The sequence below is a fragment of the Humulus lupulus genome, chromosome 3 (genome assembly GCF_963169125.1).
Source record: "Humulus lupulus chromosome 3, drHumLupu1.1, whole genome shotgun sequence".
NCBI lineage: Eukaryota > Viridiplantae > Streptophyta > Magnoliopsida > Rosales > Cannabaceae > Humulus > Humulus lupulus.
In genome coordinates, this window is record NC_084795.1 from 12,829,180 (window position 1) to 12,843,518 (window position 14,339).

Sequence of the window (14,339 nt, forward strand, 5' to 3'; positions counted from 1 at the left end):
CATAAACTACCTCTAATTATACAGTTATTATATTACTACATGTCTTGTATTTTGTTTTATCACTCAAATTCCCAATGATGAATAAAGCAATTCAATGCAACGCAAGGGAAATGTTACAAACTTATGAAATTTGAGATCTTTCTTACTAATTACATGAATGAAATATAAATTAAGTAAACAATTATCAAGTGAGATTCACACTTATGTTACATAAGCCTCTTAGCATTATTATATTTTTTTTAGTTCCCTAATTTTTTTATAATGGATTTGTAAACATGGGCTACATATAACTTAGGCAACAAACACTCCAAAAGCAACATCAGTAGTCAACAAGTAATCAGTTGGTGCTCCATTAAGTAAAACATGAAAACAAAAATAACTCGATAAGCATAATTCAAATGCTATTAGAAGCGGCCATTTCATCAATTAAAAATATAACTAAAAAGACGAAATTTCAAAACAGTCAATAAACCTAAGCATTTAGCATAATCGCATAAACCAAATTATGTAATCATCAAACAAAGTCGGAAAATCGCTATTAAATTAAACAGTACCAACTCAAACAAAATACCAAAATTCGATCATTTCATGTTTCTTATAAAATTTCAAAAAATAAAATAAAGCGAAAAAGAAACCTAATCGCCGCCGGCCTTCTGATAAACATAAGTCAAACCACACTTCCCGCAGTAGTGTCGGTCGAAGTGATTCGCCATGAAAGTGCCGGCGCCACACTCAGCATTGGGGCACTCCTTCCTCAGCCTCTGGACCTTGCCTGAGTCATCGACCTTGTAGAACTGGAGGAGCGAGAGCTTCACCTTCTTCTTCTTGTGCTTGATCTTCTTTGGCTTAGTGTAGGTCTTCTTCTTCCTCTTTTTGGCTCCTCCCCTGAGACGGAGCACCAAGTGGAGAGTCGACTCCTTCTGGATGTTGTAATCCGCTAGGGTTCGGCCGTCCTCGAGCTGCTTTCCGGCGAAGATGAGACGCTGCTGGTCCGGTGGGATGCCCTCCTTGTCCTGGATCTTGGCCTTGACATTGTCGATGGTGTCAGAAGACTCAACCTCTAGGGTTATGGTTTTACCCGTTAGGGTTTTCACGAAGATCTGCATGATAGCAGAAACAGAGAGGCGCCGAGAGGGTTCTCCTATGTGTCTGATAAAATGTAATGTGGAGAAAAAATTGAGGATTTTATATCGATAAACACTAGGGCAAAATAATTAGGCCCTCTGTGATTTGGGCCGTGAAGTGTACTATTGTATAGATGCAAAAATAACATATTTTAAGGAAACTTTCTAAAAATATGAATTTTTAATAGTTAATATATAAAAATATGGCTTAACCATATTCTTAAATTTTCTAACTTCTACTTAGAAAATTTCAGATTTTCTCATAAAGCCATATATAAAACTTTCTAAAATTGAAAAAAAATAACCCATTTAAAACAATAATAAATACAAATTCACATAGAAAAGTTAAGTGGCAAAAAAAGCCATAGTGTAATTTCCACTATATTAAGTAAGTTTAATACTATATTTCTGTATAAGAATTCGTATGCCTATTATGGATATTTACCTATTTTCAATGAATTTCTATTCATCTTTCTAATAATTTTCTTTCAAGGTCTCTCCTCTTTTACCATTGAATTTGTGATGATTAACAAAGTTTTATATGTAAAAAAAATAGCAATTGAGTTGTTTAATCTGTCGTTTGTAAGAAATAAAGTTGTTGTTTTAGGTGGTTTATTGCATGCTTTAAAAAATTTAGAGCCTATTTTAAGTGTTTAGATTTTTTTTTTAATTTATTTTTAAAAGCTTTAATGTTTTGGAAGCCAAGCAATTATGTATGTACGTATGTTTCTTAAATAAAAAATTATCTATGTTGTTAGACTAAAATGCACAATACATATTTTATGAATTGTTGTGATATGTTATTTAAAATAACATAGAATAAAAGTTAGCTAATGTTGCTCCTTTTTTCACGAAAATGTTAAACTGTGATTCTTGTAATCATATTACTAAATTATGTTTCAACAATGATAAAATTCAAGGTATAAAAACAGATTTAAGTAGCACAATATTTGTGAAAAATGTTGCCGTTTAGATACAATATTGTCGTTTCTACTGCATGATGTCGTTAAGGAAGATAAAATATCCATCAAACGTTTATGTGGTGACTGTCGTTTCATAGTATTATTAAAATATTAATAAAATATCCAGTGCTCAGTAGAATTTCGATTTCCCTCTCCCGAGCACCACAACAGAAAAACCAGAAATCTCTTGCTTATCCTTATGTCTTTACTCAACAGTTCTCGCCACCAGTCGTCACCTTCCTTGGCCATGCAAATCACCAAAATCGAATTTTGACTACTTTCAAACTATCATATGAGAAAGAAAGCTCTACCCTGGTTTTAATGGCGATTCTAGCTTCACTACAAGGCGGTCACAACCTCTTCTCCTCACTCCCTTCAACACCACCCCGAAATGAAACTCCATCCACCTCATCTCCTCCTTCACCTCCCATCCCCATTCCCAAATACCCTCCTCCTTCTCGTCGACAAAAACCCCAGACAGCATCTCAACCCCATCCCAACCCCGGCCTCAAAACGGTCCACCGCCGCTCCAACTACTACAAGCCGGTCAAAGAAGGTGTTCTCACATCTGACGGCGACCGTTCCGTCGTAATAGGAGAATCCGGCGTGTCGTACCAGCTTCCGGGTGCTCCGTTCGAGTTCCAGTTCAGCTACTCCGAGACCCCAAAGGCGAAGCCAATCGCAATTCGGGAACCGGCGTTCTTGCCATTCGCGCCTCCTACTATGCCGAGGCCGTGGACCGGGAAGGCGCCATTGAAGAGCGCCAAGGAGAAGAAGAAGAATCGGAAAACTCCGCTCTTTGAGTCGTTTAATCCACCGCCTCCCACCACCAAAGGGGTGAAGCACCTTCAAATGCCAGGCCCTTTTCCGTTTGGGAAATATCCAAAAGTGACGAAGAGCAGAGAAGAGATTCTCGGAGAGCCGTTAAAGAAATGGGAGATTCGAATGTTTGTAAAGCCCCGTATATCAGATAATCGCCAGGTTAATCTCGGTATGCCCTTACTCAGTGGTTTACTCTTACTTTAGATGTTTTTGCAGTTGACCCTTTTAAGCTTCATGTTTGGAGACTTAGAGGGAGTAATTGGTGTCCTTTTTCTGGTTTAGGAAGAGATGGGTTAACGCATAACATGTTGGAGCTAGTTCATTCCCATTGGAAGAGAAGTGAAGTCTGTAAAATTAAATGTAAAGGTGTTCCAACTGTGGACATGGACAATGTTTGCCATCATATTGAGGTATGCGTTTTTGGCTCTGAAACTTTAAATCACGTTTGGTAGCTCTATTGTTTCTGTATTCATTGAGTTGTGAGATTAAGTTAGTATAAATTTTGTTTGTAATGTCAGGAAAAAACTGGTGGGAAAATCATTCATAGAGTTGGTGGAGTAGTTTATCTTTATCGTGGCAGGAATTATAATTATGCCACTCGTCCTCAGTACCCTGTGATGATTTGGAAACCAGCTACACCTGTCTACCCCAAACTTATCCAAGAGGCTCCTGAGGGATTGACAAAAGCTGAAGCTGATGAGCTACGGATGAAGGGGAAGAGGCTTTTGCCAATTTGTAAACTAGGTAAATCACTATCCTCGGCATTTATTCTTATGTTGTGTGGTGAGAATCTTGTCATGAATTGATTCGTCCATTTCTCCATGTGCCTTGGATCAGTCTTTGTCAATGTGCAATCCTGATTTTATCTATTATATTCATGCTTGTATTACATGTCTAAAGCATGACTCTGTTGATGTTTGGTCTAACCACATTTAGAAGATGTCATTACTGAGAATTTGGATCCAATTCTGTACACTTTACCGAACTATTTTTATTATTCTCATTGATATTCTTCTTTGACATTACAGCCAAGAACGGAGTCTACATCTCTCTAGTGAGAGATGTTCGACATGCTTTTGAAGGAAGCCCACTGGTGAAGATTGACTGCAGAGGGATGCATACAAGTGACTATAAGAAGTTAGGTGCCAAGCTTAAGGTCTGTAGTTATCTATTGCACACCAATTATTCAAATTAGGAATTCTACAATTGTACAGATAGAAAGAAACTTATCAAAGTTTAGATAAAATCGCTGTAAACTATTTATGTTTTAAATTGGAGTAGTATGGACATATAATGGAATACTCACAAGAGCATCTGTTTTGGTTAATTATCAGAGGGGGGTTATGATACAACATGCATTGATTCTTTTTCTTATTTCCTATAACTATATAAATACATATTAAAAAAAAAATCAAGTGACGAGTTAATGTTATCTGATGGTCTTAATATTCCTGAGTAGTTTCCTAAAATCGTTTTCAAAACTTTTTTTTCGTAACAGGAGTTGGTTCCCTGCGTGCTGCTGTCATTTGATGATGAACAGATATTGATGTGGAGGGGATCAGATTGGAAGCCAAAGCTCCACAATTACTCTCGCCCTTTCAATCCAGTGGATGAAAGTGTGACAGATTTGGATAATTCAGGTATGCATTTGAGTGAAGTTAGAATATGACATTGAAATTGCCCGAATCTAAATTGAGATTACACCATATCAATTGAGATACTAAATCCTACAACAGTTGCCTCTGTGTTCTGAGGCTATTCACTAACAAAATAAAAAAAGAAATCCTACAACAGTTTTTGTAATAGATATTTAGTAGATGAGATCATCATCAAGAATGAGCATTATGGCGTGTTTAAATTTATTGAACAGAATCTTTTCTTTGAATAACTATTTGGCCAGACTCCACTAGATGAGTCTGTAATTTACACACACACATATATTTTACATTGCATTCAAGTAGAAAGTAACATAGCAACTTGATCTTGAAAATGTTTATGAGGTTCCAATATCATCTGTTGTGAAAGAAGTTTCCTATAAGATGCATTTTCATAAGCTGTGCCTTAACTCACTTGGGTGTTTGCATGATGTTAAAATGTCAGGCAAAGCTGATAGCGATAGTGATAGTGGCAGCTCTGATGCCAAAACTGTGAGGACAAGCTCTAAAATGCTGTCACTCTGGAAGCGTGCGATTGAATCGAACAAAGCAATGTTGTTGGATCAAGTAGATCTTGGTCCTGATGCTCTATTGAAGATAGTGGAGGAATTTGAGGGCATTGCACAGGCCACAGAACACTCCTATCCAGCTCTAATCTTGTCAGGTAAAGATGGTACCAGCAGCTCAAGGGCTGAGTCTGAAGATTTTCCTCAAAATGATAGATCCAGTGAGGCAGACATCTTTACCGACGAAGACGAATACGATGACCTTGTCAATGATTATGAAGATGATAGTGATGATGATTCTTTCTATGACAGTGATTCACTTCCCATGGGGTCATTAGCCATTGATGAAATTGCAAAAAAGTTGAATCAGGATAATATTTGATAAGCAATAGAGTGTATTAGTTGCCCTTCTCGGGTTAGTAAATATGCATATACCATATCAGCAAAATGGATACTTTATAAAACGGTTATGGTATTTACACATCTTTACTATAAGGAGATTATCTTCAAGAAAAAATAAAATGAAATGAAGAGTCATTCTAAGTGTACTTATCTACTCTATTATTTAAAATACTTTACTAAAACACACATTTTTTATTTATTTTACATATAAGTTTTACATTATATTATATATCAACTTCTCTATATATTTATCTACATCATTTAAATATTATATCTTTAAATATATTTTATTAATTAAAGTAAAATAAAATAATTAAAAATAAATAAATATATACTAAATAGGAGAAAGAAAGCTTATAAAGAAAAATAATAATATTAAAATATTATATAAAGGATATGTAAATGTAAATATGGATTAATTGGAGTTTGTACATAATTATTATAAATATATGTATAAAGGAACTGATGGAAGATATTTTTGTGAATTTTAGCTAAATATTATAGAGAAAGTGTATTACAAAATACATCACCAAAACATAATTTTTTTATAATTTACCTCAAATTTTTATATTATATCATACATCAGTTTCTCTATTTTTTCTCTACATCATTTAAATATTATATTTTTTGAAAATATTTTATTTATTTTAAAAAATAAAATAATTAAATATAATAGTATCACATTCATATATATACAAAAGTTTATAAAAAAATTAATAAAATATTTATTACTTGATGAATAATATTTCAAATATTATTCATTTAGGTAAAAAAATATAAAATTACATCATTTATTGGAAGACTATTTAATTATTTTTTCTCACATTTATAAAGAATAAAATATTTTACATCCGTGCATTTGCTTTCCAGCAAAAATATAGTAATAATATTTGTAAAAAATGAAAATGTTGCTTTCTCAATCAAAGACAATGAGTCAGTGATGTGATCAAATCTTAATTAATACTATGTATTAGGCTAAACTTTTATTGTTAGTAATATATTAATGTATTATTAATAAGTTTTTATTTAATTATTTGTACATCATTTTTTTTTCCTCTTTATGTGATAGAAAACAAGGGCTCCTTTTATTTTCAGGATTAGTTTTGCACTCAAAGGATTGCTTTTTTGTTTTCTTTAATTGAAATTTTGCATATATGAGGTATTTGCCTACGTACGAACAAAAAGAGAAAGGTTGTTTTCTATTCCAAGTAAATTTGTACGGATGGATATTGTTGACGTGGCATCATTTAAGTGGCTCTGGCTGGACTCTTTCGGTTTGCTCTGGATGGAATGGAACCCATCTCAGCTCAACTTACCAACCAATTAAAAAAATTAATAATAAGGAAACGAAAAAAAAGTTTGTTCTGTTTTCTCTACTGAATCTTCTTCTTCTTCTTCTCCTCCTTCTCGGATTTCACAACTGAGAAATAAAAAACACATAGGCCAATATCGTACACTAGCTTTCCTTAGCTTTTCCAAACCGCACGAACAAGGCAAGAAGCAAAGCATCTTCTGCGTTGACGCCTCTCCTCTTAATCTTGTTCCATTAGAGAAGCGTAAGTGCCAAAGAACCTTTCTTTTTTGTTTTTTGTTTTTTGTTTTTTGTTTTTCATAGGTGCCGACTTTTGTGATTTTGTTTCAATGGGATTACACCCTTTTGGGTAAACCCGGTTATAAGAAAGGAATCTCTGTTTCATTGCATATATTCATACGAACCTCATTTGGGTCCCTTGCTGCTATGGTATTTGTTCCTTGCTTGCTTCCTTTATCACTTTTCACAGACCTAACAATTCAATTATCCAAAAGCTTTCGTCTTTTTTAATCTGCACAAGATGATCGTAATTGGATTTTTGAGTGTTGTGTGGAATTATCTTTTGTCGCTTTTATTGAACAAATGAAGTTTCAAACTCTTTATGTGCTAAAATTTCTTATTAATCTGTCTTGTTCGAAATGACTGAATGGGGAGTTTTATTGTAGTCGTGTGTTTAAGTTTATGAGAATTCTCTATCTGGGGTTCTGAGAAAGAAAGGTGTTTAGGTCATTGGGTGTCATGTTGGCTGGTGTTGAGGAAGTGTTTGGTGACATTCATTCGTTTAAACATTGAGTTCAATCTTTTTTCTTTCAATCGTTCAATATATAAGGGTAGTGAATCTATATAGAACATAATTCTGGGAGCAAATTCACTTAAGTAATGGGTTTCTTAACAGGATCTCCAGAACATACTTGGCAGCCTGTCATGACTGCCGACACTACAGATCCAAGTTATTGGTTGAATTGGAGGTTCTTCTTCTGTGCTTTATGGCTGTGTTCAACTATGGTAGCTTCATCCATATTGATATGGAAATATGAAGGATTTAACAAATCAAGCTCTCGGAGAAGAGAGCATGAGGTGGAAACATCAGGTTCTTTGTATGAGGATGAATCTTGGAAGACTTGTCTTAAGGGAATCCATCCTGCATGGCTACTAGCTTACAGGATTGTAGCTTTCGTCACTCTTTTTGCATTGCTCTTCGCCAATGTTGTTCTCGATGGAGGTGCAATCTTCAACTTTTATACTCAGTAAGCCTTCTGTCCTTAAATTTTATCGTTTGTGAACAATACTTTAATGTCAAGGGATTTGGTGAAATTTCTCTTAACATCTATGGAATTTTGATGTATACAACCGAGTAATGCATGCAGATGATGTAGTATTGTTTCTGTTGAGAAGTGAGAAAATTGCTGCTTGGAGGTTTTGTAGTCTTCTGAATTTTTCTTCAAACCTTTCTTCCCTTTGGCAGTATTTGAGGGTGCTAGAAACTGACATACAAACCTATTCATTTAGAAAATATTTCTGTACAATTACCTAAGGTCCACTCCCTGAGAGTTCGTAGAAAACACCAAAGATCATACTGTTGAATTTAAAGATAATGCACCAACAAATTTGTTTGTTTTCTTCGAGTTATATTACAAGGGCTGGGAAAGCTAATGTCTTTATGTACTAATTTGTTTTTTCTAATGTGCTGAACAGATGGACATTTACTTTGGTCACAATCTACTTTGCGGTATGAACTTCAAAACTGAGGCTCTTTTCCTTTCTGAATTAGATTGAAAGGATAGTTAAAAATGCAATTTGTTTAACCTTTGAACTGCTTAACATGACCTATTTTTACTCAACGGATATTGTATAAGTTTACTGTTATATATTCAAGGGAAAACATGGGAAACAACTGTTCAACTTTTTGATTCCTCTTAAGTACATTACAAAGAGTGCAGTTTATTAGATTTTAATGCTTTTGATTTTGCTGTCATTTAGTTACTTATACAGTGCATGCATTGCAGCTGGGAAGTTCCCTTTCTATTTATGGATGTCGAAAGTATCAAAATACAGTTAGTGGGAATTTAAATAATAGATTGGATGCAGAGCGAGGCACTTATGTAGCTCCTAGCCTTGGGGACAGTTCAGAGGCATCAAATTTGTACAAAAATGTATATACCCGTGAAGGAGATGATGCTCATGAAACTGCTGGTGCATGGGTTTACATCTTCCAAATCATTTATCAGGTAAATTTTTGTTTACCTTATTCCTCCTTTAATCACCCAAGTAACTTGGGAAATATCTTTCTGGAAAGTGCAAAATGAAAACGCAAAGCCTTTCTTATATCATCATTTCAAAGAGTTGTAAAATCCCTTTTGTTCTCTATGTACAGGTGTCTGCTGGTGCTGTGGTGCTAACTGATTGCGTATTTTGGCTCATTATTTATCCATTTTTGACAGCCAAAGATTACAGCCTGAATTTTGTAAGTGAAAAGAAATTTTGAGATGAGTGAAACTATCTCGCATTATGTTCAATGTCATTTGTAGAATTGGCTTAACTTCTCTTTGCTATTTCAAATAGTAAAATATCATTTCATTTCATTTAACCAACTTGTTTGTATGTTACATGCAGATGATTGTTTCCATGCACTCAATCAATGCTTTTTTCCTCATTGGTGACACGATGTTAAATTGTTTGGTACGTAAATTCCTTGTTGGTGTTATAGACATTTTCCTCTTCTTCTTCCTGATTATGTGAACATTCTTCTTTTCGCAGAGATTTCCTTTGTTTCGAGCTGCATATTTTGTGTTATGGACAGGAATATTTGTGATCTTTCAGTGGATTGTCCATGCTTTTGTATCAACCTGGTAAAAACAATTGATTTTTTACTGCTTTCGTTAAATAAATATATTCAAATTCAAGTATGGTTCTTAATGTTGACACTCATTGTTGCAACAGGTGGCCCTATCCATTTCTTGACTTATCATCCCCATATGCTCCTTTTTGGTATGCTATTTGATTTTGAAAGAAGAATTCTCAAAATCTAACCACATTTTTTGAGATTTCTAGTATAGAAAATTTAAACTGATTTATCTCATTCATGCGTCTTTATGTGAATTTGACAGGTACATCGGAGTAGGGCTGATGCATATTCCATGCTATGGCATTTTTGTTCTGATTATTAGGATTAAAAAAGTCTTGCTATTGAGATCGTTCCCGGAGTCTTATCAGTGTATGAGTTGAGGAAATAGGAGGAGAAGCTTGTTATGTCACTATGGCTTTTGTCATGATAATATATAACTAATAGGAGAAGAAAATTTGCATCTCTGCAAGTTTTCCTATCACCCTATGGCTTCAATCATACATATTTTGCTTATAGAAAAATTCATTTATCGATTCTTGGATTAGAATATGTACTGTAGATAATTATGAATACAATTACACAAGCATATCCTACCAATAAATATACTGTTATTGGATTACTACGTGTCTTGTTTTTTTTTTATTCTTCCTTTTCCAAACTTTGATGATAAGTTATACCACTCAAGCTCCCAATTATGAATAAAGCAATTCAATGCAACACAAGGGACATGTTACAAACTTCTGAAAGCGTCATAAAAAGAGTTTGGAGGTTAAAACAAATCCATAATATATAAAGAAATAAAATTTGAGTTGTTCTTTTCTTACTAATTACGTGAATGTAACAACAAAGATCAAAAGAAAGCATATATCCTACAATGTTAAATTAACTAAAAATTTATCTAGCGAGATTTAGGGCCTCTTTGACATTGTTTTCTGTTTTTTATTTTTAAAATTGTGTTCTCAGAAATGAGAACATAAAATTGTTTTTGTAGTTTTCAAAAAATAAGAGGTGTTTGGTTAATATTTTCTAAAAACAATTTTTTAGTTTTATTTTTTTAAAATCTTAAATAAAATATTAACAAATATATTTACAAAGAGAAAATTATTTTAAAAGTTTGTAATAAATAATGAGATAAAATAATTTGAAAAAAAATGACGAAAAATAAAAAGTGAGAAAGTAAGGAGAGAAAATTTGAAGAAATAGAAATTGAGAAGAGAGAAATTGATCCAAGAAAAAATGAGAGAGAATGTGATGAGAAAGAAAGTGAGGAGAGAGAAGTGAGTAAAGAAAAAGTGATGAGAAAGGAAATGACGAGAGAGAAAATGATGATATATTAAGTGATGTAAGGGAAATTGATGTGAGAGAAACTAATGAGAAAGAAAATTATGTGACAATAAATAAAGTTAAATAATAATAAATAAATAAATAATGTGAAAAAAAAAAGTAGACAAAATTTGTTTGAGAACAACAAAAAATAACTTTTGATTGTTCTCAAAATTTTCTGTTTTTTGTAACTTTGTTTTTAAAAATTATTTTCTTAAAACATCGCCATACACCCCCAACTTGTTTTCAAAAAACAGTTTTTAGCTTTTAAAAACAAAAAAATAATTTTTTAGTTAATGTGCTCTTACGCTTCTGTTACACATGCCTCTTAGCATTATTATATTTTTTTTAGTTCCCTAATTTTCAGTTTCTTTTCAATCCATTACAGATAATGGATTTGTAAACATGGGCTATATATAACAAGTCTTGAGCAAGCAAACACTCAAAAGTCACATAAGCACGAGTGCAACATAAGTAGTCAATAAGCAGTTGGAGAGCGCTGAGTGCTCCATTGAGTAGAGTTGCAATTAATGTATAGCTAGATGAGGATGTTTCAAAAAGAAAGAAAGAAATATCCATAAACAGTTGTTATTGTATATCCATGTTTCAAGTTTCAACTCTCAAATGGAACTCTCGCCAAACCATGATTTACGATCTGTCTCTGGTTTTTTCTCTTCGTTTACATTTACTTTGCTAAGCTCTACAAACTCTACTTTAGCTTACGCTATCAGCAGCCTTGTTGATACTGAACATCAGGAGGCACTCTCAAGCAAGCTCTTAATTTCTTTCATTTCAAGATATGCGATATATCACATTACTAGGGCCTTACATGCTCCCTAATGAACTGCTCCACTTGAGATATTTCACCTGTTAATCCAGAAGCCTCAGCAACTATAACTTTGTTATGGCACTGAGTGAACGAGAACACTTCTCCTGGTATGCCAAGAGTAAACTCATTTGCAATATCAGCTTCGGATACTGCACTTCTTGATGCCCGCAATTTGTCACTGGTCAAAACAAACATAAGAAAACAATATATGACATGTTAGAAAATACAATCATATGAATAGTATTTTTAATCTAGTGTGTGACAATCACAAATACACACAGTAAGCTACAGATTTTTGTCTGAAAGATCAATTGTCTTCTGCAATGGACAATAGGGAAGTGGAGATCAAGTGGGCATAACCAGAAATATAAACCTCTCGATAGGTTGCAAAAATCACAGGACAAATGTTAAGTTATTGAAAAAAAACCTTAATTATCTAGTGAAGAAGATAAGATAAATTGGTATACAGCGTAAACTCATTTACCGGTACAAAGCATTATGCAATATTAAAAATGAGTAATTACAGAAAAGACATCCACTGTAAAAACAAATAGAAGTCTTACATTTCCTTCTCCATTTGTTTCCTGATAAACTCCTTAGTATGTGCTGTCACTTTATCTGTCTTGTTGCAGAGAATAAGCACTGGAATCTTCTTCGTCACAACACTAGCCTTGGTTAGAACATCGTAAAGGTACCTTTTGCAGAAATAATATATATGTTAGAAACTCGTTGCCATAGTAATACAAAGCTTTGAAAAGGAAAGAAAAAGGAGGATGAAAAGAAATACAACGACACAAATGATGATATCTTACTCTGATGCAGCACGACAACTTGGTAAAAACTCCAAAGCATCCACCACAAAAACTACACCAGCTGCTTGAGGCAAGAACTCATCTAGCTTAGGTCGAAGACGAGAATGCCCAGGAACATCAACAAGATGAACAGGATTCGTTTTTTCATTCTGTTAGGAACACCCATAATAGGGAGGAGGGGAATAGAGCATCGGGGAGATCACTCTTAGAGTTAAAATAATATATAAACAGCACTAAAAATAAAGAAATTGCAGCTCATTGCATGTTAAATGCAGCAAAAACATATACATGTACATGCATATCAATATATTATAATAAACTAAGCATCCGTTTATTACAAAAGACAACATTCTGGGCAAAGATGTCTTAACAGAACAAACTAGATTTACTCGTGTTGGTTGTCTACATATGCAGCCCGTAGTGAAAATGAGCTAAAATATGTGAAAAGGAGTTCAAATATGTCACCTTTATTTTCTCAGAATGCAGCACAAAGGTGCCTTCGTTTGGTTCCATAGATGTCACAGTACCCTGATGCGATGAGCCATCCCGAAGCTGGCCATAGGCAACAATTCATGCGGGTAAGAATTAAAACTACACCAGTGAAGCGTAATAAATTCATTGTTCATAATTTGACAAATATTGCAAACAGAAAAACAATGCAGATGCCCTACACTCATTTTTTATGCAAAAAAACATAACAAGAATGGAAGAATTGCATCATTATGCAAAATTCAACAACGAGCAACAACCCAATAGCTTTCCAAACTAGCACCACACTCAAATTCTTGACTTATGAAGACAATGTTATGATATACACATATGCAGAAGTCGGTGATTCAAAATACTAAGCCCATTACCACTCCCTCACCAGATCTAAAATGAAAGTAGAAGAACCGTTCTTCAACAACATCAAAATCTACACTACTACAAACCCAAATACAATAAACCATCAAAATCCCAGAAAACCAACAATGGCAGTCTTACCTGATAGAAAAGAACAGTCTTGCCACTGCCACCAAGCCCAGTGAGTACAATGGTGTTAGATTTGGTGCGTTTGAACAGCCGAACTGAAACAAAAACGCGAAAAGAAATTGAAATCAAAGATTAAAAAAAAAAATCAAACATAAAATTCAGCATGAATTGAGTAGCAAAACATACTGAGAATGAGGAAAATGACTGAGAAGAGAAGGACACCAAGAGCCACATAGAGCTGTTCTTCGGGTATCTGATTGATGTAGTGGAGAGCTTCATTCCTCCATGGCTCAAACTGAGTCTTCAATTTTTCAAAACCCTCCATTGCTCTCGATTTCAAATCTTCCATTACCCCCCGAAATGAATCGTCTTCGTCTTCTCGATTATAGAGAGAACTTTTGGGCAAGTTAAGAAGGGAATCGACTTGTTGAGAACAAAAATAAAACAAGGAATGGAGTCCATCTTTCTTTAAGCCCTAGACTGATGTGTAAGAACCAAGCCCAACAAAGTGCCACGTCATCTTCCTTCTACCCTTTTATTTCCAAGAAAAATAAAATATACCAAAAGTGACATGGAAACAAACAAACAATAAATAAATAATAAAACATTACTTTAATTAAAAAAAAATTAAAATCTTAAGAAATTAGGAAAACAATCATTTACACAAAATTTTTGGAATGCAATACTAGAGTCAATATATGAAAGCATACAAAATGGAATATCATTCAATTTATTTAATAATAAAAATTAAATCAACATACTAATACTAAGATTG

At 33.8% G+C, this 14,339-nt stretch overlaps 4 protein-coding genes across 6 annotated transcripts; 2 read left to right on the forward strand and 2 right to left on the reverse strand.

Annotated features, from left to right (window-relative positions):
- Positions 1-390: 390 nt before the first annotated feature.
- Positions 391-1,169, reverse strand: LOC133822137 (ubiquitin-ribosomal protein eS31 fusion protein). Its single transcript, XM_062254372.1, has one exon. It carries the CDS (start codon positions 1,104-1,106, stop codon positions 636-638), a length of 471 nt encoding a protein of 156 aa, XP_062110356.1. The 5' UTR covers positions 1,107-1,169; the 3' UTR covers positions 391-635.
- A 1,058-nt stretch (positions 1,170-2,227) lies between these two features.
- On the forward strand, positions 2,228-5,619 carry LOC133822134 (CRS2-associated factor 2, chloroplastic). The gene is made up of 6 exons (XM_062254369.1): positions 2,228-3,077; positions 3,191-3,318; positions 3,427-3,652; positions 3,937-4,064; positions 4,407-4,548; positions 5,009-5,619. Exons 1-6 carry the CDS (start codon positions 2,408-2,410, stop codon positions 5,449-5,451), a joined length of 1,737 nt encoding a protein of 578 aa, XP_062110353.1. The 5' UTR covers positions 2,228-2,407; the 3' UTR covers positions 5,452-5,619.
- A 1,192-nt stretch (positions 5,620-6,811) lies between these two features.
- Positions 6,812-10,251, forward strand: LOC133822133 (uncharacterized). 3 transcript variants are annotated; one of them, XM_062254368.1, is made up of 9 exons: positions 6,812-7,027; positions 7,688-8,030; positions 8,479-8,512; positions 8,790-9,011; positions 9,158-9,247; positions 9,397-9,462; positions 9,541-9,632; positions 9,724-9,771; positions 9,891-10,251. In XM_062254368.1, exons 2-9 carry the CDS (start codon positions 7,708-7,710, stop codon positions 10,006-10,008), a joined length of 993 nt encoding a protein of 330 aa, XP_062110352.1. In that variant the 5' UTR covers positions 6,812-7,027; positions 7,688-7,707; the 3' UTR covers positions 10,009-10,251. The 3 variants fall into 3 exon arrangements, with proteins under 3 accessions (XP_062110352.1, XP_062110351.1, XP_062110350.1); XM_062254367.1 differs by having other exon boundaries at positions 6,813-7,027; positions 7,679-8,030; XM_062254366.1 differs by lacking the exon at positions 6,812-7,027 and having other exon boundaries at positions 7,127-8,030.
- A 1,251-nt stretch (positions 10,252-11,502) lies between these two features.
- LOC133822135 (uncharacterized) lies at positions 11,503-14,012 on the reverse strand. The gene is made up of 6 exons (XM_062254370.1): positions 13,751-14,012; positions 13,577-13,659; positions 13,058-13,144; positions 12,593-12,741; positions 12,344-12,475; positions 11,503-11,958 (listed from the first exon to the last, which is right to left on the reverse strand). Exons 1-6 carry the CDS (start codon positions 13,911-13,913, stop codon positions 11,769-11,771), a joined length of 804 nt encoding a protein of 267 aa, XP_062110354.1. The 5' UTR covers positions 13,914-14,012; the 3' UTR covers positions 11,503-11,768.
- Between the last annotated feature and the right edge of the window lie 327 nt (positions 14,013-14,339).